Source organism: Hyperolius riggenbachi, chromosome 9 (genome assembly GCF_040937935.1).
Source record: "Hyperolius riggenbachi isolate aHypRig1 chromosome 9, aHypRig1.pri, whole genome shotgun sequence".
Taxonomy (NCBI): Eukaryota; Metazoa; Chordata; class Amphibia; order Anura; family Hyperoliidae; genus Hyperolius; species Hyperolius riggenbachi.
In genome coordinates, this window is record NC_090654.1 from 256,903,741 (window position 1) to 256,926,776 (window position 23,036).

At 47.4% G+C, this 23,036-nt stretch overlaps 1 protein-coding gene across 2 annotated transcripts in view; it reads right to left on the reverse strand.

The window, feature by feature from the left end:
- Nucleotides 1-23,036, reverse strand: part of LOC137533156 (cholesterol 24-hydroxylase-like) — an 85,634-nt gene that overhangs the window by 14,775 nt on the left and 47,823 nt on the right. For both annotated transcript variants that reach the window (XM_068254371.1, XM_068254370.1), the window contains exons 9-11: nucleotides 18,123-18,185; nucleotides 16,165-16,237; nucleotides 14,448-14,532 (exon numbers count right to left, since the gene is read on the reverse strand). In XM_068254371.1, coding sequence (XP_068110472.1) covers nucleotides 14,448-14,532; nucleotides 16,165-16,237; nucleotides 18,123-18,185 — 221 coding nt within the window. The remainder of the gene's footprint in view (nucleotides 1-14,447; nucleotides 14,533-16,164; nucleotides 16,238-18,122; nucleotides 18,186-23,036) is intronic.

Consider the following 23,036-nt stretch of genomic DNA (forward strand, 5'->3'; position numbering starts at 1 on the left):
CTTTCATATATTTTAGATTCAAATACACACAACTGAAGTAGTTCAAGCCTTTTATTGTTTTAATATTGATGATTTTGGCATACAGCTCATGAAAACCCAAATTTCCGATCTCAAAAAATTAGCTTATTTCATCCGACCAATAAAAGAAAAGTGTTTTTAAAACAAAAAAAGTCAACCTTCAAATAATTATGTTCAGTTATGCACTCAATACTTGGTCGGGAATCCTTTTGCAGAAATGACTGCTTCAATGCGGCGTGGCATGGAGGCAATCAGCCTGTGGCACTGCTCAGGTGTTATGGAGGCGTACGTTAAAAAGGGGCGCTGGGAAAAAAGGGCGCGGGGTTTTAAACGATAAACATGGATAACGTTTAAAAATATAATGTGCTATATTTCGTTTAAAAATAATGTTTTATAAAGTTATAAATCATTAAATAATGTTCATGAAATCGGCAATTGTGAAAACGTTAATCTTCCGTTTAAAAAGTGAAACGTATAATAACGTTTAAAAAAAAAATTAGTAAGTAACCCTCCCTGTACCTACCCCTAACCCCTAGACCCCCGTATTGGTGCCTAAACCTAAGACCCCCCTGGTGGTGCCTAAACCTAAGACCCCCCTGGTGGTGCCTAAACCTAAGACCCCCCTGGTGGTGCCTAAACCTAAGACCCCCTGGTGGTGCCTAAACCTAAGACCCCCCTGGTGGTGCCTAAACCTAAGACCCCCCTGGTGGTGCCTAAACCTAAGACCCCCCTGGTGGTGCCTAAACTTAAGACCCCCTGGTGGTGCCTAAACCTAAGACCCCCTGGTGGTGCCTAAACCTAAGACCCCCCTGGTGGTGCCTAAACCTAAGACCCCCCTGTGATAAGCATTTCAAAAACATATTGTGCGGTTTTTCGTTTAAAAATAATGTAAAAAAAAAAAAAAAAATTTGTACTGTTTTTCGTTTAAAAATAATGTTTGAAAAAAATATTGTACTGTTTTTCGTTTAAAAATAATATTAAAAAATTTATAAATCATTAAATAATGTGTAATCATGAGAAGCAGTAATAAAACATGAAGTCTCCGGGTGCCGCTTTTAAAACGTTATTTTTCTCCGGCGCCCTTTTTTCCTATCGAGCGCCCATTAAACGATATTTATTATGGGAGTGAATGGCGGCGCCCAATTTGTCCACTAGCCTCCTGCGCCCTTTTTTACTGTTACCGTTATGGAGGCCCAGGAATGCTTCGATAGCGGCCTTAAGCTCATCCAGAGTGTTGGGTCTTGCGTCTCTCAACTTTCTCTGCACAATATCCCACAGATTCTCTATGGGGTTCAGGTCAGGAGTAGAGATGTCGCGAACCTCCGATTTTCGGTTCGCAAACTTCCGCGGAAGGTTCGGTTCGCGGAAAAGTTCGCGAACCGCAATAGACTTCAATGGGGAGGCGAACTTTGAAAAATAGAAAAAATTATGCTGGCCACAAAAGTGATGGAAAAGATGTTTCAAGGGGTCTAACACCTGGAGGGGGGCATGGCGGAGTGGGATACATGCCAAAAGTCCCGGGGAAAAATCTGGATGTGACGCAAAGCAGCGTTTTAAGGGCAGAAATCACATTGAATGCTAAATTGCAGGCCTAACGTGCTTTCAAACATCTTGCATGTGTATACATCAATCAGGGAGTGTAATTAGAGTACTGCTTCACACTGACACACCAAACTCACTGTGTAATGCACCGCAAACAGCTGTTTGTGTAGTGACGGCCATGCTGGACTACTGCGCAACATGGCGAGATTGCTCTTCCTCACTCAGTGATGTCAGGTAATGTGTGACTTCCTTCTCAACTTTCCGTGGCATTGTTAAAAAGCTTACGTTTTGTTTTTAAATTACATTTTCTACTTGCTGTGTACTTGTTCAGTACCGCTACAATGAGAATCCTGTGGAGGCGGGCAAGTCTGCGATTGTGACCCCGGGTAATGGCCGGGGAATGAGGGGTTTGAATCCGGTGTGGAGCCTGAGCAACGGCTACCACTACACATCCAAGGAGGGCAGCGGGCAGGCATGCACGCCCGCCCGCCCCGAGGTAGTGACCAAAAATAACAATACAGGAGGAGGACTTTCGAGGCCCTGCTGTGTATTTGAAATGAATGTACTTTAAATCCTTTAACGAGAACCAGTTATGGCGGGCAAAGATGACACCACATTCCTTTCACGAGAATCATATGGAGGCGGGCAAGTCTGCCATTTGTGACCCCGGGTAATGGCCGGGGAATGAGGGATGGAATCCGGTGTGGAGCCTGAGAAACGGCTACCACTACACATCCAAGGAGGGCAGCAGGCAGGCATGCACGCCCGCGCCGAAAAATAACAATACAGGAGGCAGACTTTTGAGGCCCTGCTGTGTATTTGAAATGAATTAACTTTAAATCCTTTAACGGGAATCCGTTATGGAGGGCAAGTCTGCCATTGTCACCGCGGGGAATGAAGGTTGGATTCTGGCCCGAAGTGGGAGCCTGCTGAGACCCATGCTGTAGCTGACCTGACCGTGCTTTGCAGACCAGGCATCTGTGGTCAGATTGACCCTTGAGCCAGCGGAAGACAAACCAAGTCGAAAGCATTTGCCAAGAATGTTTTACAGAGGGCAAGTTTTTTTGCCCTTTTTAAAAAATTTTGAAAATGATAGATGGTTGTATTTTTAAATTGTTTGAAAGTTTAGATGGTTGTATTTTTAAATTGTTTGAAAGTTTAGATGGTTGTATTTTTAAATTGTTTGAAAGTTTAGATGGTTGTATTTTTAAATTGTTTAAAAGTGTATCCATTCTTCCTCCCCCCAGCCACGAACAATACCATGGGAACGTAGAGCAGCAGAAGCCCCCTGTGACGGCTGCCGCGGTTGTTCTCCGCGGCTTGTCTTTTGAGGGGTGCTGCTTTTCCTCAGGTGTTCTTGCCATAGCTGTTTGTGCCTTCTCTCCAGGTGCCTTCGTAAAGCACTTGTCCCTACGTGACAGTTGGCCTTTCCACGGCTCAATTTTTGCTGGCAGAGACAACAGATGGCTTTGCTCCGATCTGAGACACACACGTTAAAAAATTTCCAAACCGCTGAACCCCCGTGGGGTGATGGCGCTAGGGTGGCATCAGCAGCTGACGTTGAAGGGCATGTTGGCTGACTGGCCATAGCTGGTGATACATGGCGCCGGACACTGCCCCCAGCTGTTTCTGAGGACGAGCTCCCTCTGCTTTTATCATGGGGCCTGATTCACAAAGCGGTGCTAACAGTTAGCACCGTGGTGAAAAGCCCTTTATCACGCCTAAACTCTGTTTAGGCATGATAAGTTTAGGTGTGATAAGTTTAGGTGTGATAAGTTTTTAGGTGTGATAAGTTTAAGCACCAACTGGGCTAGCACCGCAGTGCACAGCTGATCAAAAGTTTTGCGCTAGCAAAGTCTGGTGCACTTTGCATAAAGTTTAATGGCGCTGCTTTGCGTGCGGGACTTTGCGCGCAATCTAAACTTATCTAAACTTATCATGCCTAAACTTATCATGCCTAAACTTATCATGCCTAAACAGAGTTTAGGCATGATAAAAATGGTTATCACGCCTAAAGTCTTTAACTGGGTTATCACCGCTTTGTGAATCGAGCCCAAGGAGTCGTCTCCTCCTACTCCTCTCTGACTCCTCCTCTGAATTGTCCCCCTGGTCATCTCCTCTACCGAGAACATATGTGATATCTGTATAATCGTCATCATAATCCTCCTGGCCAGCTGCGCTTTCCTCAGACACCTCCTCAAGTGCACCAACTTCAGGTGGTCCACCATCATCCCCATCCACACATGTTACGTCCATACTATCGCCACCTAACTCACACGTATGAGGTGGTGTACCTGCGCCTTCTTGTTGTTGTTGCAGTAGTGGCTGGGAATCAGTGATTTCACCACCACCACCAAATAACTCCTGCGAAGTGTCAAATGCAGCGGATGTGGTGCTTGTTGTAGCGCTGGTGGCTGCGGGAGATGAGGTGTTCTGTGTTTAATACTCAATCACCTCCTTACGATTTTGGGAAGTGATGGCACGTGCCTTCTTCTGAGCACTGTATTTTGGGGCAGGTCCGCACGAAATCACAGCAACACCACCTCGCACAGCCACAGACCTGCCGGTGCCTGGTGGCCTTCCTCTGGGTCTGCCTCTACCTCTTCCTCTACCTGGTTTGTCCATTTTGTCCATCTCAGGGGTATGCTAGCTATATGCAGTGAGGTTGGTTCTCACTCAACACAACAGGTAGCTAGATGCAGTGAGGTGGCCAGGTGGGTTCTCACTCAACACAACAGGTAGTTAGATGCAGTGAGGTGGCCAGGTGGGTTCTCACTCAACACAACAGGTAGTTAGATGCAGTGAGCTGGGTTCACTCAACACAACGCTAGGTATATGCAGTGATGAGGTGGGTTAAGTAAACACAACAGGTACTGGGTAGTTAGATGCAGTGAGCTGGGTTCACTGAACAGTAAAGGTACTTAAGATGCAGTGAGGTGGGTTCTCACTCAACACAACAGGTAGTTAGATGCAGTGAGGTGGCCAGGTGGGTTCACACTCAACACAACAGGTAGTTAGATGCAGTGAGCTGGGTTCACTCAACACAACGCTAGGTATATGCAGTGATGAGGTGGGTTAAGTAAACACAACAGGTACTGGATAGTTAGATGCAGTGAGCTGGGTTCACTAAACAGTAAAGGTACTTAAGATGCAGTGAGGTGGGTTCTCACTCAACACAACAGGTAGTTAGATGCAGTGAGGTGGCCAGGTGGGTTCTCACTCAACACAAGAGGTAGTTAGATGCAGTGAGCTGGGTTCACTCAACACAATGCTAGGTATATGCAGTGATGAGGTGGGTTAAGTAAACACAACAGGTACTGGGTAGTTAGATGCAGTGAGCTGGGTTCACTGAACAGTAAAGGTACTTAAGATGCAGTGAGGTGGGTTCTCACTCAACACAACAGGTAGTTAGATGCAGTGAGGTGGCCAGGTGGGTTCTCACTCAACACAACAGGTAGTTAGATGCAGTGAGGTGGCCAGGTGGGTTCTCACTCAACACAACAGGTAGTTAGATGCAGTGAGCTGGGTTCACTCAACACAACGCTAGGTATATGCAGTGATGAGGTGGGTTAGGTAAACACAACAGGTACTGGGTAGTTAGATGCAGTGAGCTGGGTTCACTGAACAGTAAAGGTACTTAAGATGCAGTGAAGTGGGTTCTCACTCAACACAACAGGTATTTAGATGCAGTGAGCTGGGTTCACTCAACACAACGCTAGGTATATGCAGTGATGAGGTGGATTAAGTAAACACAACAGGTACTGGGTAGTTAGATGCAGTGAGCTGGGTTCACTCAACACAAAGCTAGGTATATGCAGTGATGAGGTGGGTTAAGTAAACACAACAGGTACTGGGGTATATGCAGTACTGGGTAGTACAATGTGCAGCTCCCTGTCACACACACATGTAGTCACTGAATGTGCTGGGCTGCTGGCAGTGGCACACACAATATCAATTAGCAAGGCTGTGCATGCAACAAAAGTGTCAGTTTGACACACAGAAAAAAAAATGTACAGGTTGAGCTCTGAAAAGAGCTGTTGCTGGGTGCTTTAAAAGCAATAATAATCAGTCAGGAGCAAGCAAAGCAGCCTAGAACCTAACTAATCTGTCCCTAGAAGAACAAGTCTGCAGCAGCTGTCCCTAGTCTGTCTCTAGCAGGCACACGAGTGAGGCTAATGGCCGCAGGACCCTGCCTTATATAGGGGGGGGGTGGGGCTCCAGGGCTTAGTGTAGCCTGAATGGCTACAATGTGCCTGCTGACTGTGATGCAGAGGGTCAAAGTTGACCCTCATAGTGCATTATGGGGCGAATCGAACTTCCGCAAAAGTTCGCCTAGTGCAGGCGAACGCGAACCCCCTAAGTTCGTCGGCGAACCGTTCGCTACATCTCTAGTCAGGAGAGTTGGCAGGCCAATTGAGCACAGTAATACCATGGTCAGTAAACCATTTACCAGTGGTTTTGGCACTGTGAGCAGGTGCCAGGTCGTGCTGAAAAATGAAATCTGCATCTCCATAAAGCTTTTCAGCAGATGGAAGCATGAAGTTATCCAAAATCTCCTGATAGCTAGCTGCATTGACCCTACCCTTGATAAAACAGTGGACCAACACCAGAAGCTGACATGGCACCCCAGACCATCACTGACTGTGGGTATTTGACACTGGACTTCAGGCATTTTGGCATTTCCCTCTCCCCAGTCTTCCTCCAGGCACCTTTATTTCCGAATGACATGCAAAAGTTGCTTTCATCCGAAAAAAGTACTTTGGACCACTGAGCAACAGTCCAGTGCTGCTTCTCTGTAGCCTAGGTCAGGCACTTCTGCCGCTGTTTCTGGTTTAAAAGTGGGTTCATGCTTCCATCTGCTGAAAAGCTTTATGGAGATGAAGATTTCAATTTTCAGCACGACCTGGCACCTGCTCACAGTGCCAAAACCACTGGTAAATGGTTTACTGACCATGGTATTACTGTCCTCAATTGGCCTGCCAACTCTCCTGACCTGAACCCCATAGAGAATCTGTGGGATATTGTGAAGAGAAAGTTGAGAGACGCAAGACCCAACACTCTGGATGAGCTTAAGGCCGCTATCGAAGCATCCTGGGCCTCCATGACACCTGAGCAGTGCCACAGGCTGATTGCCTCCATGCCACGCCGCATTGAAGCAGTCATTTCTGCAAAAGGATTCCCGACCAAGTATTGAGTGCATAACTGAACATAATTATTTGAAGGTTGACTTTTTTTGCTTTAAAAACTCTTTTCTTTTATTGGTTGGATGAAATATGCTATTTTTTTGAGATAGGAAATTTGGGTTTTCATGAGCTGTATGCCAAAATCATCAATAAGAAAAACAATAAAAAGCTTAAACTACTTCAGTTGTGTGTATTTGAATCTAAAATATATGAAAGTCTAATGTTTATCAGTACATTACAGAAAATAATCATCTTTATCACAATATGCAGGGCCGTATCTCTTAAGAGGCACCCGTGGGCCGGTGCCATGGGCGGCCCCTCAGGGGGGGGCGGCCTCCTATATGGTGTGTTATTTAATGTATTTAAAATTTTTCCTCTGGTCCTCTGGAGTGGACCTCTGGATTATTATTTTTTTTTTAAGGGAGGGGGGGAGGGGGGGGGGGGTTGGGGGCGAGTCTGGTCCAGCCCAGGGTAGCTGCAGCTGGCACCTGCCCTCCCCATCCATGCCTGGCAGTGGTTTAGTCCCGACCTCCTCTTCAGCGGGGCTGAGCCTGTGAGTTAGAGATGGGAAGTTCGGATCTTTTCAATGATCCGGATGATTCGAATCGGATCATTGAAGAGATCCGGATCTTTGATCCGAATCTCGGATCATTTTACTACCGGAAGCATTCGGGGGTATAATGAACAGCAGGACAGGTCTGTGGACAGGAGAAGGGGAGGGGTGGACACACAGAGAAGGGGAGAAGATGGACAGAGGGCAGGGAGTGGACAGAGAAGGGACGAGCAGAGAGCAGAAATGTTTGCACGTAATACCCACATGCTGAAGTCATATGCTTTACATATATTTCACCTATATGCTCATCTGTACACTTTGAAAGAAAAGGTCGCACAGTGAAAGAAAGCATTCCCAGAAGATAAGTGCAGCTGTTTAGTGCGGAGTGCAGGAGGATTATATTGCCTTTCAATCACAGTGCCTGCAAAGTTACTGAGCTGTGCTGAGCCAAAAGCTTCCCATGTGATCACTGTGCAGCACTACGGAACAGACAGCCTATATTGGGCAGCACGTTATAGCCAGTATGTGTGCTCTACACATATCTGGCAGTGGCACCCATGTCCCCTCTCTCTCATCTACCTGTCTCCCTGCAAGGCTACCTCCCATCCAACAGAGCAATCCCTCTGTGTTCTGCTTCCAGGACCCCGCTGCCCGCTGAGAGGGGGCGTGTCGCTCCTGGCCCCGCCCCTTTTGCGATCCGAATCACTCATTTTGATGATTCGGATGATCGACTCATAAAATAGATTCGGATCAAAGATCCGAATCGTTCATGATCCGGACAACACTACTGTGAGTGTGTGACAGAGCAAACCACTGGCCAATGAACTGCAGGCGGGCAGGGTCGGAAGTGCGACCTGAAGCTGCATAATTCATTTCCTGACAGCTTAGCAGGCAGCTCGTCTAAAATGACTCTGCAAGGGTCCCTGTCTTGCCTGATGTCTGCAGCTTTTCTGCGCAGCGTCAGGTTTTCTCCCTCAATCCCAGCCTCCTGCCTCATCAAGCTCAAGGGGAGAGGGACACTGGCTGCACAAACATCACGGGCACTCTCCATGGTAAGACGACACCTCCTCTCAACTTAATTTGCCTTATCTGCCTGTCACATGTCAGCCCTGATCACACAGTCCAGCATCTCTCTGTCTCTAGTGTGTAACCCTTTCACTGCTGGTGTAAGCTGATTTAGCTAGCTGCAGCACTGATACTACTACCTAAACTGGGGACACCTATATACCTACTATCTAACTGGGGACACCTATATACCTACTATCTAACTGGGGACACCTATATACCTACTATCTAACTGGGGACACCTATATACCTACTATCTAACTGGGGACACCTATATACCTATTACCTAAACTGGGGACACCTATATACCTACTATCTAACTGGGGACACCTATATACCTAGCTACTATCTAACTGGGGACACCTATATACCTAGCTACTATCTAACTGGGGACACCTATATACCTACTATCTAACTGGGGACACCTATATACCTACTATCTAACTGGGGACACCTATATACCTACTATCTAACTGGGGACACCTATATACCTACTATCTAACTGGGGACTGCTATATACCTACTATCTAACTGTGGACTGCTATATACCTACTATCTAACTGTGGACTGCTATATACCTACTATCTAACTGGGGACACCTATATACCTACTACCTAAACTGGGGACACCTATATACCTACCTACTATCTAACTGGGGACACCTATATACCTACTACCTAAACTGGGGACACCTATATACCTACCTACTATCTAACTGGGGACACCTATATACCTACTGTCTAACTGGGGACACCTATATACCTACTACCTAAACTGGAGACACCTATATACTACTATCTAACTGGGGACACCTATATACCTAGCTACTATCTAACTGGGGACACCTATATACCTACTACCTATACCTAAACTGGGGACACCTAAATACCTACTGTCTAACTGGGGACACCTATATACCTACTGTCTAACTGGGGACACCTATATACCTACTATCTAACTGGGGACACCTATATACCTACCTACTATCTAACTGGGGACACCTATATACCTACCTACTATCTAACTGGGGACACCTATATACCTACCTACTATCTAACTGGGGACACCTATATACCTACTATCTAACTGGGGACACCTATATACCTACTACCTAAACTGGGGACACCTATATACCTACCTACTATCTAACTGGGGACACCTATATACCTACTATCTAACTGGGGACACCTATGTACCTACTATCTAACTGGGGACATCTATGTACCTACTATCTAACTGGGGACACCTATGTACCTACTGTCTAACTGGGGACACCTATGTACCTACTGTCTAACTGGGGACACCTATGTACCTACTGTCTAACTGGGGACACCTATGTACCTACTGTCTAACTGGGGACACCTATGTACCTACTGTCTAACTGGGGACACCTATGTACCTACTGTCTAACTGGGGACACCTATGTACCTACTGTCTAACTGGGGACACCTATGTACCTACTGTCTAACTGGGGACACCTATGTACCTACTGTCTAACTGGGGACACCTATGTACCTACTGTCTAACTGGGGACACCTATGTACCTACTGTCTAACTGGGGACACCTATGTACCTACTGTCTAACTGGGGACACCTATATACCTACCTACTATCTAACTGGGGACACCTATATACCTACCTACTATCTAACTGGGGACACCTATATACCTACCTACTATCTAACTGTGGACACCTATATACCTACCTACTATCTAACTGGGGACACCTATATACCTACCTACTATCTAACTGGGGACACCTACCTACCTACTATCTAACTGGGGACACCTATATACCTACTATCTAACTGGGGACACCTATATACCTACTACCTAAACTGGGGACACCTATATACCTACCTACTATCTAACTGGGGACACCTATATACCTACTATCTAACTGGGGACACCTATGTACCTACTATCTAACTGGGGACACCTATGTACCTACTATCTAACTGGGGACACCTATGTACCTACTGTCTAACTGGGGACACCTATGTACCTACTGTCTAACTGGGGACACCTATGTACCTACTGTCTAACTGGGGACACCTATGTACCTACTGTCTAACTGGGGACACCTATGTACCTACTGTCTAACTGGGGACACCTATGTACCTACTGTCTAACTGGGGACACCTATGTACCTACTGTCTAACTGGGGACACCTATGTACCTACTGTCTAACTGGGGACACCTATGTACCTACTGTCTAACTGGGGACACCTATGTACCTACTGTCTAACTGGGGACACCTATATACCTAGCTACTATCTAACTGGGGACACCTATAAACCTACTACCTAAACTGGGGACATTTTCTGCTGAAAAACTGCCCACGTTGTGATTATTCTCTGCTGAAATGTTGCACTCATTGGGATTATTCGCTAGTGAAATGTTGCACTCACTGCGATTATTCTCTGGTGAAATGTTGCCCTCACTGCGATTATTCTCTGGTGAAATGTTGCCCTCACTGCGATTATTCTCTGGTGAAATGTTGCCCTCACTGCGATTATTCTCTGGTGAAATGTTGCCCTCATTGCGATTATTCTCTGGTGAAATGTTGCCCTCATTGCGATTATTCTCTGGTGAAATGTTGCCCTCATTGCGATTATTCTCTGGTGAAATGTTGCCCTCATTGCGATTATTCTCTGGTGAAATGTTGCCCTCATTGCGATTATTCTCTGCTGAAATGTTGCCCTCATTGCGATTATTCTCTGCTGAAATGTTGCCCTCATTGCGATTATTCTCTGCTGAAATGTTGCCCTCATTGCGATTATTCTCTGGTGAAATGTTGCCCTCATTGCGGTTATTCTCTGCTGAAATGTTGCCCACATTGCGATTATTTTATGGTGAAACATTGCCGCATTACGATTATTTTATAGTGAAACGCTGCCCCATTACGATTATTTGGCACCTATGGGGGGGACCCCATCCAAATTTTTGCAAGGGGGCCCAGCAGGGGCGTAACTAGAAGTCACTGGGCCCCCCTGCGAAACTTTGGATGCGGCCCCCCTACCCCCTTCACTTTCTGCACAGGTAACCGGAGAACCAATGTTAATCAATTGGCTAGTGCACACTTGAATGTGTTTTCCCCATGCAGATCAGAACAGACCGCAGCAAACCACTGCACGCATTTTCTCGATCAATTACATTAGCTCCTGTGATAAAAATTGCATGTTTTTCACACATACAGACACACATGGTGTGCAGAAAACACGTACAGAAAACGGACATACAGTGTGCTCCCAGCCTCAGCTTATTACACTCACGCTGTCCATCTCTGATGGAGCAGAACTGGCTCTGCAGACTCCTCCAGCATCACTACAGTACAGAACACTTGGGGAGGGGTAGAGGTTGGTGGCTGGGCGCTGTACACAAGAGCCTGCCATATACTGAATAGGGACTGTCTACAAATCCTTGTACGATTCTTTATCAGTATCTGAGCAGATGCAGTCATTAGAACAATTCCCTGGCTACCTATACTGCGGCCACCTATTTCTGGCTACACCTATCCCTGGCTACCTATACTGCGGCCACCTATTTCTGGCTACACCTATCCCTGGCTACCTGTACTGCGGCCACCTATTTCTGGCTAAACCTATCCCTGGCTACCTATACTGTGGCAACCTACTACTGGCTACACCTATCCCTGGCTACCTATACTGCGGCCACCTACTACTGGCTACACCTATCCCTGGCTACCTATACTGTGGCCACCTACTACTGGCTACATCTATCCCTGGCTACCTATGCTGCGGCCACCTACTACTGGCTACACCTATCCCTGGCTACCTATACTGCGGCCACCTACTACTGGCTACACCTATCCCTGGCTACCTATACAGCGGCCACCTATTTCTGGCTACACCTATCCCTGGCTACCTATACTGCGACCACCTACTACTGGCTTCATCTATCCCTGGCTACCTATACAGCGGCCACCTACTACTGGCTACACCTATCCCTGGCTACCTATGCTGCGGCCACCTACTACTGGCTACACCTATCCCTGGCTACCTATACAGCGGCCACCTATTTCTGGCTACACCTATCCCTGGCTACCTATACAGCGGCCACCTACTACTGGCTACACATATCCCTGGCTACCTATGCTGCGGCCACCTACTACTGGCTACACATATCCCTGGCTACCTATGCTGCGGCCACCTACTACTGGCTACACCTATCCCTGGCTACCTATACAGCGGCCACCTATTTCTGGCTACACCTATCCCTGGCTACCTATACTGCGACCACCTACTACTGGCTTCATCTATCCCTGGCTACCTATACAGCGGCCACCTATTTCTGGCCACACCTATCCCTGGCTACCTATACAGCGGCCACCAACTACTGGCTACATCTATTCCTGGCTACCTATACAGCGGCCACCAACTACTGGCTACATCTATTCCTGGCTACCTATACAGCGGCCACCTATTTCTGGCCACACTTATCCCTGGCTTCACCTATCCCTAGCTACCTATGCTGCGACCACCTATTACTAGCTACACCTATCACGCCATCAGGACTTTTGCAGGAATAGGGTGAGCCTTTTTACAGTTCCCGAGGGAGTGGGGCACCCCACACTGGGGTGGAGGGGCACAAAATGTAATGGAAGGAGGTGGGGCCCTGGTCCAAAAAATTGCATAATACCGTATACCGTCATACTGTGGTATTTTTTTTGACGGTTATCATACCGTGGAATTTCATACCGTTGCAACCCTAGTCACTTTACTCATACCCGGGGAGAAAACATGGCCTTTGACTTTGGGCTGCACTCTTACTAGGAAGTTTTAATTGGTCACACCCACTGTATGTTATGGACACGCCCACTGTATTATGTGACCACGCCCATTTTTCGCCGCGGCACGCTCCGCGTGCCGCCAACGCCCTCGGGGGGGGGGGGGGGGCGCCATAGGTTTGGGGTGCCTAGGGGAGCCCAAACCCTAAATACAGCCCTGACAATATGCTAATTTTTTGAGAAGATTCTGTACACCCGAGCATTTCTCTCAGAGTTTCCAATCATTTTTATCATAATTGGGTAAATTATGGTCAGATAATTGGTCAGATTTTTGAAATGTTACAATCAGTCAGAAAAATTGATTGCTATTCTTGAATTGAACAGATTTTTAAAAATATGTATGGTGTGTGGCCATACACATTTTTTTACACATAATAGAAGCAGTAAAGTGTTGTACCGTGTTAGCCATGAGTAAAAGCAAGAAGTTTTGAATCAGGATGATACCATTTATTGGCTAACTTAGAGATGGATAAACAGTAATACCTAATCTCTAAGTTAGCCAATAAATGGTATCATCCTGATTCAAAACGTCTTGCTTTTACACATAAGAAGGCCTACATATGCACTACATGCGATTGCAATTTGCAATTTTTCATCGATTTTACATGCGATTCCGATTTGCGATTTTTAATCGGTACTGCATGCTGTGTTTTTTCTGCATTTTTCTTTTTTGTTTTAATAGCATCCAGGGAAAATTGGAAACGCAAATCGGATTTGCAGTGTGCAGGGGGCCTTAGTCAAACTAGTCTATCTTAGTGGTGACATTACACACACTATATTCTCGGCAGAGGTGGCCCCGAACACACGGCCCGATCGAGAAAGATCTAGCATGTGTACAAGGCTTTTTTTGCCCAATTCATTTACCCTGATTCTTATCTTCTGTATTTATGATAATCTAAGAAGGGAGGAGTCAGGGAGAAGGGAGGAGTCAAGGGAGGAATCAGGTGGGAGAGGAGAGGAAAGGAGAGAGTACACTTTTACAAAGACCTTTCCAGAGGATTGCTAACATCACACATTTGTGATTTAAAAAAAAACATTTTGGCCCATATTCAATTCACTTTTTCTTCTAAGTTTTCTTTGAGGTGATATTTTCACACCTTCACACCAAAACTTATTCGAAAAACTGAATTGAACGAGGGCCCTTGACCTCTATTTGAATCATGCAGAGTGCTAGAAGTAGGGAAATCTGAAAACCTTTTAAGTACACATTTTCCTAGAACAGTATACTTCAATAAGTCCTTCTTTATTATTATTCAGGTTCCTTTCATGTACCGCACCTGCCACAAATACTGCAGTTTCTCAAGATCTTCATACACCAAGTCAACTTTTGAACCAACAACTTCATCTACTTCTGACTGGACTCTGAGGAAAAAAACAAACAAACAACAAAAATCACATATTTATCAGGGGCGTAACTAGGGCGGAGCAACCACTGTGATCGCATGGGGGGGGCCTCAACTACTAACCTTCCCTTCCTCCATTACAGGAGATTATATTTGAGATCAGGCTACACTTGTTATGGGTGTGAAGATAATGATGGCTATCAGGGGCGTAGCTATAGGGGTTGCAGAGGGAGTGACTGCATCGGGTCCCCAAAGGGCCCTTCCTCAACTGCAGTTTTAGCTCTTTATTGGTCCTGTGCTCATAATAGTGACTTCTATAGATACTTTGAATAGTAGTAATCATTAACAAACTTCTCCCCATCCCCTTATTGCACCTCTGACACTGTGGTTGTTCTTGGCAGGTTTTGGTGCGCCGTATCAATTGTTATGTATAGAGTGCTTGGGGGGGCCCAATGTAAGACTTGCATCGGGGCCCACAGCTCCTTAGCTACGCCACTGATGGCTACACTTGTTTTATAACTCTTGTGAGATGGACCCCAAGGGTAGGCAAGGGAAGGGGTTTGAACACTGCGGGGGCCCCCAATCAAAGTCTCCCTGGAGGGCCCCATGAACTGTAGTTACGCCTCTGATCTTTATTACATTCATCACATGATAAAATCACTATTGTCAGCTGTGCCATGATCATTTAGCTAAAGGTATTGACTTGCAAAACAGCTTTATGCTGTGACACGTGGACTTACACATGGCATATCACAGGAGGCAAAGTTAACATTTAGCAATAAAAACTTTATGCCCATTAAGAAGTGCATATCACTGCTGAAAGATGACCTTTAGCTCTAAAGTGGGGGTTGGCCTATCTGCAGGGGATACACCCAGGGTTGCTACCTCATCCCTTTAAATCAGTGGTCCTCAAACTAAGGCCCATGGGCCGATTGTGGCCCCCTGAGGCTTTTTTACTGGCCCCCCACACACAAAATGTATTACTTATAGATGCGGTGAGCTACATCTTTAAATATTAGTGTTCCGCATATAGAATAGCAGTGCTGGCACCACCCATCCACATGGAAGCCAGAAAGCAATAATTCACTGGTTTCCAATCAAATTCTACATCAGGTGACACTGCTGTCCACTTCAGGTTGTCACCTGGGTATGCTTCACTTTCTGGCCCGCAAAGACTTCTACATCATTTTATGTATACTCCGGCCCCCAGCGGTCTGAAGTATGTTGACCCGGCCCTCGAGCCAAAACGTTTGGGGACCCCTGCTTTAAATACTGACACATCTAAGTTATACAGGTTCTGGGGCTACTCACACATAATCAGTGCCTAAACTGCATCTAACTAGCCACAAGGCATGTATAATTCATATATGCGGGTATTTAAGGTGATGACGTGGCAACCCTGATGACACCACGGGTTATGTGTGTGGGCGGACAGTTGGCAAAAGCATCTTGGAACATCCGGATTAGGGAAATACAGAAAGGATTGCTGAATGTGAAGAATTTCCACTCCAAATATTATCTTGAGTGTTTTGACTTTACCCCATAATTCTATAGCCTTTTGGCAGTTCCCAGTAGTTTTATATTCATTAGGTCTAATTAAGCAACTTGAAGGATCCACTGCAATAGGATGTGGTTGAGATGTTGGACTCACTTTTGGAGGATTTCTTGGTTCCTGGACAGCTCCATCACCACAAATGACAGCAGATTGGATGTTGTTTCCTGACCTATGACACAAGGAATTTTAAAATGTTCTTAAAGTAAATGGGAACCACATTTTTTAAAAAATGAAGCAAATACTTACCTAAGGAGAGGGAAGGCTCTGGGTCATATAGAGCCTTCCGTCTCCTCTCTCGGTGCCCTCTATCCTGTGCTGGCTCCCACCCCGTTTCAATCCCCCGCCGAAAGGGTATTTGGAAGTCTTCGGGAGCCGTGTCCTCCCGAAGACGTGCGGCTCCATACTGCGCATGCGTGAGCGTGTGAGAGAGCGTGCTTGCGCAGGTGCAGTACAGGGCCGCCCTTCTTCAGGAGCACTCGGGCTGAAGCTTCCTTCGGGCCGGGTAAAGCAGTATTTGACTAATTTAGTCAAATACTGCTACCGGGCGGGCCAGCACTGGAATGAGGGGACCAGGAGAGGAGCGGGAAGGCTCTATAGGACCCAGAGCCTTCCCTCTCCTTGGGTAAGTATCTGTCTCATTTTTTTAAATGCGGTTCCCATTCACTTTAAGGGCTTGTTTCCACTGTTGCGACGCGATTTCGGCCGCATTCCGACGCTTGTAAAAACGCATGCGGATGCGTTTCCACATGCGTTTTTACCCGCGATTTCGCATGCGATTTCGCATGGCAGGGTGCCATGCGAAATTAACCATGACACTGCCAGGGCTAAATAAAATTGAAAAAGGTGCGAAATCGCACGCGAAATCGCGGGTAAAAACGCATGTAACAAACGCATGCGTTTTTACTATTAAATACATTAGCGGCGATTCGCACGGATTCCCGACGCAGGCGAAATCGTTGGCTCTTTTGTGCGTTGGACGCATGCAGATTCGCGATAGTGGAAACGAGCCCTCAATGAATAAAACAACCACAACATATTAAGGGTAATATATAAAAGGTGACATGACCAGCAGTGAATCGGACACCCAGTGACATGCAGGAGTATTTATAGTGGGATAAAACTCCATATTAACTGAATAAATGTAAATAAATTATCCACTAAGAAATTATTTATTTAGCTTGCCTATCCTGTTGTGAGAAATGTGGTATGAAAAAAAAGAAAAGAATAAAGAACATTTCTGCTGGTTTCCATCTTGACTGTTCTGCCTGTTCTTTCTTTCTTTCTTTCTTTCTTTTTTTTTAACCCAGCTCAGTGTAATTTACAGCTTATTTTTACAGATCACTGTCCCTCGCACAGCAAACATCACCTAGATAACATGCTTAAGCCTCATACACATGGGCCACAATTGTCGCCGCAACCACGCCCCGAATCGTCGCTACTTAGAGCTGTCGCCAGGTGATTGACTTGGTCAATCGCCGGCAACAGCTGTTGCTACAACTTCGCCGCAACTGTCGCTAGTCCGCCGTGTGTATGCGGACTAGCGACAGCAACACACACGCAGTGAGCGGAGCTTCCGGCAAGGGGGGGGGGAGGGACCTTCGGTGACAGCTCCGCCGAATCTCTGTCCCTCTGTGCGCCGTGTGTACGGCTATTGCACAGAGGGACCTGGTGACGAACTGTCGCTGCTTTTGTTTTTTTTTCTCGTCGACTAGCAACATTTGTGCCTCGTGACTCAGTATGAGGCTTTACATGGCTGTTTAAACTATTCAAATGGGGAAGGAGGGGGGGGGGGGGGTGTTCAATTACCATCTGGCCAGTGTCCTTATCTTATCTGAAATGGGAAGTTTCTGTTATTTGCATTCTGAGATAAGCTAAAAAATGTATGAATGTAGCTAAAAAAAAAAAAGACTTCCCACAATCCTGTTGGCTCTGCACAGTTTGGCACAGTTCAGCAAAGGCTCACAGACCAGGTAGAAAAGAAATAAATTAGGAGACATACACTAGAATATATATTCTACTTACACCCCCTGCATCATCTATAGTAATAAAATTACCTCCAATTATAAGAGTGACAAAGTTGTCCACTATATTCTCCAAATCACAGTCCTTTTCTAAACCTGCAATGAAAGAAGAAAGGTCTGCACACACCATCAGCATTTAAAATGTAATTTCACTTTTGCTAAAAGGGTGACATCACAAACTGGCACTGCTAAACATTCATGCTTTATACACTGCTGCGGCTACCATTGTCAGGTGAGATGTGATTATGTCTTGCTTGCTCATTCACAGAATGAGCATTAAAACTAACAGGCCCACAGAATAAGCTTCACATAAAAGTTACCTACATGCTTAATATGATTTTAGCACCTCTGAGTCTGTGTATTCCTCAACATTTTTTTAATAGCCTAAGTTTAGATAAACTTTAAATAAACATAAGACAATGCTTGGAGCAAGAGGTTTAAGGGTTAATGTCTAGAGGGCTGAAGTGGAAACTGCTCTTTGTGCCTGCTGTCTTCTCTGGTGCCTGGGGGAGAGAAACTTGTCCCGCCCGACAGTATATCGGCACCAATAGAGGAAATTGCAGGACGGGGTGGCACCTCCTATTGGCTGTCTCCTTTGCCTGTAACATTTTATCGAATGTTAAGTGTTGGATGACAGCTGTAGTTTGGAGATAAATACCTCACTTCTCACTTGGTTTTACCAAATGCTCTAATGTTTGTGAATTGACATGTATTGAGGTATTTGCCACACAAGTCGGTAATTTAACTCACTGGTCGGTAATTCGAGCTGCATGCAAAAATGGGGCCAGGAAATTTAGGGTGAAGCTGAAAAATGGCTCACTAGTGTTGGGCGAACAGTGTTCGCCACTGTTCGGGTTCTGCAGAACATCACCCTGTTCGGGTGATGTTCGAGTTCGGCCGAACACCTGATGGTGCTCGGCCAAACCGTTCGGCCACATGGCCGAACTAAGAGCGCATGGCCGAACGTTCCCCGAACGTTCGGCTAGCGCTGTGATTGGTCGAACAGGTCACGTGGTTCGGACCCCGAACGCGCTCTGATTGGCCGAACGGGTCACGTGGTTCGGCCCGAACGCACTCTGATTGGCCGAACGGTCACGTGGTTCGGGTAAATAAATACCCGAAACAGGTCAAATCTCCGCCATTTGTCTGTGGGTTTAGCTTTGGGTAGGCAGGCAGGGTAGTTCGCGCTCCAGCCACGCTAGCCAGGGTCCCCCCAGTCATTGTGTTGCTGCTGGGAATAGTAGTACACCGCTCGCTCAGCATTCTGTTTACTGCCACTCTGTGTACCTCGCTCAGCCACACTATATAGCATTCTGTTTACTGTTCTGTGTCTGCTGGGAACAGTAGTACACCGCTCGCTCAGCCACACTATATAGCATTGTGTGTACTGCCACTGTGTACCTCGCTCAGCCACGCTATATATAGCATTGTTTACTGCCACTGTGTGTACACGGCTCAGCCAGACTATATAGCATTGTGTGTACTGCCACTCTGTGTACACCGCTCAGCCAGACTATATAGCATTGTTTACTGCCACTCTGTGTACACCGCTCAGCCAGACTATATAGCATTGTGTGTACTGCCACTCTGTGTACACCGCTCAGCCAGACTATATAGCATTGTGTGTACTGCCACTGTGTGTACACCGCTCAGACAGACTATATAGCATTGTGTGTACTGCCACTCTGTGTACACCGCTCAGCCAGACTATATAGCATTGTTTACTGCCACTCTGTATACACCGCTCAGCCAGACTATATAGCATTGTGTACACCGCTCAGCCAGACTATATAGCATTGTTTACTGCCACTCTGTGTACACCGCTCAGCCAGACTATATAGCACTGTGTGTACTGCCACTCTGTGTACACCGCTCAGCCAGACTATATAGCATTGTGTGTACTGCCACTGTGTGTACACCGCTCAGCCAGACTATATAGCATTGTGTGTACTGCCACTCTGTGTACACCGCTCAGCCAGACTATATAGCATTGTTTACTGCCACTCTGTGTACACCGCTCAGCCAGACTATATAGCATTGTGTGTACTGCCACTCTGTGTACACCGCTCAGCCAGACTATATAGCATTGTGTGTACTGCCACTCTGTGTACACCGCTCAGCCAGACTATATAGCATTGTGTGTACTGCCACTCTGTGTACACCGCTCAGCCAGACTATATAGCATTGTGTGTACTGCCACTCTGTGTACACCGCTCAGCCAGACTATTTAGCATTGTGTGTACTGCCACTCTGTGTACACCGCTCAGCCAGACTATATAGCATTGTGTGTACTGCCACTGTGTGTACACCGCTCAGCCAGACTATATAGCATTGTGTGTACTGCCACTCTGTGTACACGGCTCAGCCAGACTATATAGCATTGTTTACTGCCACTGTGTGTACACGGCTCAGCCACACTATATATCATTGTGTTTACTGCCACTCTGTGTCTGCTGGGAACAGTAGTACACCGCTCACCCGCCACTGTATAGCATTGTGCTCTGTGTCGCTGCTGGCAATAGTGGTACACCGCTCGCCCACCACTGTATAGCATTTCTGTACTGCCACTGTACTGCTGCCAGTCAGCGTGTACTTTAAGGATAAGTGAAATGAGGAAGAAATCCGGTGAAAGAGGGAGGGGCAAGGGAAGAGGTGTTTCCCCTGACGGTTCACGTACAGGCCACAGGGGAGCACCCAAGAAAACTCACTCAATACCGCCCATGTTGTCCAGGACAACAACCCTCACAGAACCAAAAGAACAGGACCAGATAATTACTTGGATGACCTCTCAAGCGTCCAGCAGTGGGTTAAGCAGCACCAGCACATCACGCACGAGGTCCGAGTCCTCAGCCAGTTACAAGGAGCCAGTGGGCACAAAGCTGACACAACCGGCAGCGACACCACGCACACAACTGCCAGATAACCAGTCCGATGAATTACCTCAGGACACAATGGGGTATTCGCAGGAGCTATTCCCAGCCCAACAAACTTCCACCTTTCAAAGGTCAATGGAGGAACAGCCAGAAATGTTGTGCCCGGATTCACAACCATTAACTGTGGGAAATGCACCGCGCACTGAAATACAAGGCGAGTCCGAGGAGGACTCGGAAACCCAAATCCCAGAGCAAGTTGGGCAGGAGGGGTTGCAATTGCAGGAGGTCGGCCGACAAGATCTGGAAGACGACGTTGGAGTGAGCTGCGCAGAGGTTGTTCTGGGGAGCTCTACTCCACGGCGGCGGCCCCCCACAATGACATATGACGAGTTTCAGGAGATGGAAGAGGAGGGTATGGACAATGTGGACAGAGACCCAGATTTTGTTTGTGAACGAGAACATCACCGTCGTAGCAGCAGCACAGATGAGTCTGTTGAAGAACCCACTGCTGCACGAGTTCGCCTTGTGCCACAAGGTAGGCGGCGCGCAATTTCAGGCACCACAAGCGTGGAAGTTCAAGTGAGAGGCAAAAGAGGCGCAAACAGAAATCGCCAGCAAGGCAGGTGCTCCAAAGTCTGGGCTTTCTTTGAAGACTGCACTGAGGATGTTACCATGGCGATTTGCAAGGTGTGCAAGACCCGCCTGAGCAGGGGGAAAAGTATTAACAACCTCTCCACCACCAGCATGAGCCGCCACATGCTATCCAAACATCCCACTCTGTGGGCAAACTCGACAGGACAGGGTACCAGCAACACTGCCTCCCTTGGGTTCACCAGACTCACCACCAGACCCGCCTCAGCAGCAGCAGTAGCCCAGCCATTGCGTGGTTCACAACATTCACAAACATCAGACGACGCTGACACTGTCACTTTCCGGAGTAGTGCTCTTGAGGTCTCCCAGTCTTCATCAAACACAACAACCAACAGCCCTTCAGTGTGCAGCCCTACGGTTCAGTTGTCTGTCTCGGAGATGTTTGAGCGCAAGAGGAAATTGCCAGCAAATGACCCCCGGCCGTGGCAGTAACAGCCAGCATAGCCAAGCTTCTGGCCTGCGAAATGCTGCCATATCGAGTGGTGGAGACAAACAGCTTCAAGGGCATGATGTCAGTGGCCATCCCACGTTACGTGGTTCCCAGCCGCTACCACTTTGCGCGCTCTGCAGTGCCTGAGTTGCATGAGCACGTGGTCAGCAAAATAACCCGAAGCTTGAAGAATGCCGTTGCCTGCAAGGTTCACCTCACCACTGACACCTGGACGAGTGCGTTCGGCCAGGGTCGATACATCTCCCTTACCGCGCACTTGGTGAACCTTGTGGAGCCTGGCAGCGATTCCTCACCTGCTACGGCGCGGGTGTTGCCCACGCCGCAAACAGCTGCACCGCCGTCCCTCCCACTGGATAACAACAGCAGCACCTACCTCTCTGACTCCTTCTCCTCCAACGCATCTCAAAGCTGTACCTCATCCGGAAACGCGAACCCAGCACCAGCAGCAGTAGCAGGGGCGTAGCAATAGGCCCTGCAGCGCCTGCGCCCGCGGGGGGGGGCCCGGCCCCCCCCCCTGGGGCCCGCTCGGGGCCGTTTTTTGGGGGCTGGAGGGGTGGCAGCATGAGGGGAAAGCCTTGCCCACAGTCGGCGGGGAGAGGGGAAGTTCCCCCCTCTCCCTCACCTCGGGGCTCTCCCCTCTGCGCTCCCCTCCAGCTAGTCAATGTGTGTGGGCAGCGGGGGCGGGATACATACCTTCTTCCTTGCGTTCCATCGCCGCCTTCTCGCTCTAGCGGCTGACGTCACTTCCGCTTCCGGAAGTGACGTCAGCCGCTAGAGCGAGAAGGCGGCGATGGAACGCAAGGAAGAAGGTATGTATCCCGCTGCTGCCCGCTGCCCGCACACATTGACTAGCTGGAGGGGGATTTTCAGGTGTCTGCTGCCCACATTACGATTTTTAGGTGTCTGCTGCCAACATTACGATTTTCAGGTGTCTGCTGCCCACATTGTGATTTTCAGGTGCCTGCTGCCCAC